Source organism: Asparagus officinalis, chromosome 4 (genome assembly GCF_001876935.1).
Source record: "Asparagus officinalis chromosome 4, Aspof.V1, whole genome shotgun sequence".
Lineage (NCBI taxonomy): Eukaryota > Viridiplantae > Streptophyta > Magnoliopsida > Asparagales > Asparagaceae > Asparagus > Asparagus officinalis.
Window position 1 is genome coordinate 33,415,625 of NC_033797.1, and position 2,544 is coordinate 33,418,168.

The 2,544-nt window shown below is 33.7% G+C and overlaps 1 protein-coding gene across 1 annotated transcript; it reads right to left on the reverse strand.

Annotated features, from left to right (window-relative positions):
• LOC109838477 (elicitor-responsive protein 1) lies at window positions 307-1,312 on the reverse strand. The gene is made up of 5 exons (XM_020406919.1): window positions 1,246-1,312; window positions 1,070-1,135; window positions 771-909; window positions 461-596; window positions 307-354 (listed from the first exon to the last, which is right to left on the reverse strand). Exons 1-5 carry the CDS (start codon window positions 1,310-1,312, stop codon window positions 307-309), a joined length of 456 nt encoding a protein of 151 aa, XP_020262508.1.

Consider the following 2,544-nt stretch of genomic DNA (forward strand, 5'->3'; position numbering starts at 1 on the left):
TTATTAACCTGTTAAATAAATTTTATTTTAGCCATTGTGATCAGTTTTAGTGTTTGGGAATAACAATGATTTTGACTATTTTTTTTATAATTAGAATGATTAACTCTTAATCCTTCTAAATAGGAGTATTAGTAAACCCCTCATTTTGAGGGGTTAACTTATTTTAATCCCTCTAGAGAGGTTAGTTTAACCCTTCTATATTTTTTTATGTTTGACAAATTATAGAGGGTTAACTCACTTTAACCATTGTATAGATTTTTTGTGTTTGGCGGGTTAAGAAGGGGTTAAGTCTCCTTAACCACTCACTTAACCCTTTGCTAAAGGGTACCATAGTTTCCTCCTCCTTTGACATTCCTATCAATAAATAATGATTTTGAATATTTGGAATTTAGAATATAGGATTTACTTAAAAGAGAATTCGGAACGAAGATTCAATCATTGAACTAACAGTAAGACTTACTTTTGAATCGAACTTGAGGCCAACTTTTAGCTCTCCCCCATAAGTGCGATCTTTGAGCACTATGTTGTAAGGAGCTGGTTTTAATTCCGTAATTCCCTTCCTCTCTCCTTCTCTTAAGATGCCTCTTAGATATATACTGCATGTTAATTTAGTTGTATTAATACAAAATATATCATAGGTGAAATTTAATTCAGTAGTGATCTTTCATAAGTGAGAAATTTAATCTATAGCGATTTTCGTAAGAAGGTTGTTGATAATTTTGGATTTAATGAATTTCAAGGACTTTGTTTTTAAGCAGAGCGGTAATTACGTAGCTTCACCAAGAGAGCAGTCTTCTAAAAGTTTGTCCTTTTCCATGACTTTCAATTTGATTTTGGTCACTGACTTCCATTCTGAATTTGTCAATTTGAATACAAACTTCTCATTCCACCAAGCTTTCTTGTCTTTCCCTGTATCAATAAAGAAACATCACCATATATAATGAAGAAATATGACATAAGTAATTACATTAGAGCATTTTCTAATTGCGAAGAAGGAACTAGGAATGTTTTCATGATCTGGTTTTATAATGTTAAATACTATATATGAAAATAATGAGAGAGCTTCAACCTGTTGTGCTTTTGCTAGTATGGATGTGGCTGCCACATTGAGTAATCACATATTGGCTTGATGATCCTGTAATGCCAAAAAAATAAAAAATAAAAAAGGTATAGTAATTAGATATACCAGAGTTTAAATTAGCTAGTTAATATACAGCCGTGATTGATATAAGTTTAGGACTAGACTTAAGAGCCGAGCATGTTTGAGGCCTTCAGCGTTCACAAGCAAAACTTCCAAAGCTCCACCTTTCATTAGATAACTCATACAAACACAGAGAGAGGAAGATCAAGAAACAATTTAGAAGATAACAAAGAATGCATATATAGAGAAATAAATGCATGGCAGTTTCAAGTGTGGTCATATATTCCGCCATTAATAAAGAATTAACAATATGAGTTTCAGAGTTAGCGGTAAATTGTACATATTCCAATGGATAATAAATAGGTTGGTAGATAATTTATCACATTTAAAGCCAATTTTTTAATTGGATATGTTAATCTATCACATAATGAAAATGCAATATTAACACCATAGTTATTTCTATTATTATCAATGAATATTTTAAAAGATTTCTTCTAATATTTAAGTAGATGGCCTCATCCTATAATATTCTATTTGATCCGGCCAATTTTATAGAATGGGGAAGGAAATGGAATAAGTAGTGTCGGAATTTCTCAAAAGTTGATCCAATCTAGCCATTTTCTTAAGGGCGAGTTTGGATTTCAATGGGGTTAAGGGAAGTTAAGGGAAGCTAGGTGAGAGAAGAGAAGGGAAGGTAAGGGAGTTCCCTTCTCCTTGGTTACACCCCAATTTGGGGGTAACAAATTTTATACTATTAAGGGGTGAACTATGGGGAGCTAGGGTAAATAACTTCACCTCTTAAGTATTCCCAAACAAGATAAATGGTTCCCCTAACTCCCCTTCTCCCTTATTCCCCTCAATCCAAACAAGCCCTAAGTTCGCTTCACTTTTACTTCATAGGATGATACTCTATAAAGTGGAGAAAGAGTGGTTTTTTTATGGAAACCAGCATCCACTCAAAATGAGAGCAATTGAGTTGGAATTCTTGACACCCCACTATAACACCTCATTTATTCTTATGTTCCCTATCTATATTTTTTTTACAAATGAATTAACGACGAGTATAAATAATAGTGCATTCCATCAACTTCTGATTTTTATAAAAAAAATACTGTGGGAAAGGCATGGAAAAGCTATTTTTAGTATCCTATTCCTATTCTTTTTTTATTTTTTTATTAGAGAATGAGCCAAACCAAACTGCCGCTAAATCAGCATAAAAAACATCCTAACACCAACAAAAACCCTTGTCAAATAAATAAATAAATAAATAATTGGGTCGGGTTTAGATTTGACGGGCATATACCAACTCAATCAACACGCCCTTAGAGCAAGGGCAGCAAGCTCTGAAGGAGGCTCTCAAGGCTGACGTGGCCGTGGAAGTTGCCAACCCCCCCTCCCCCTCC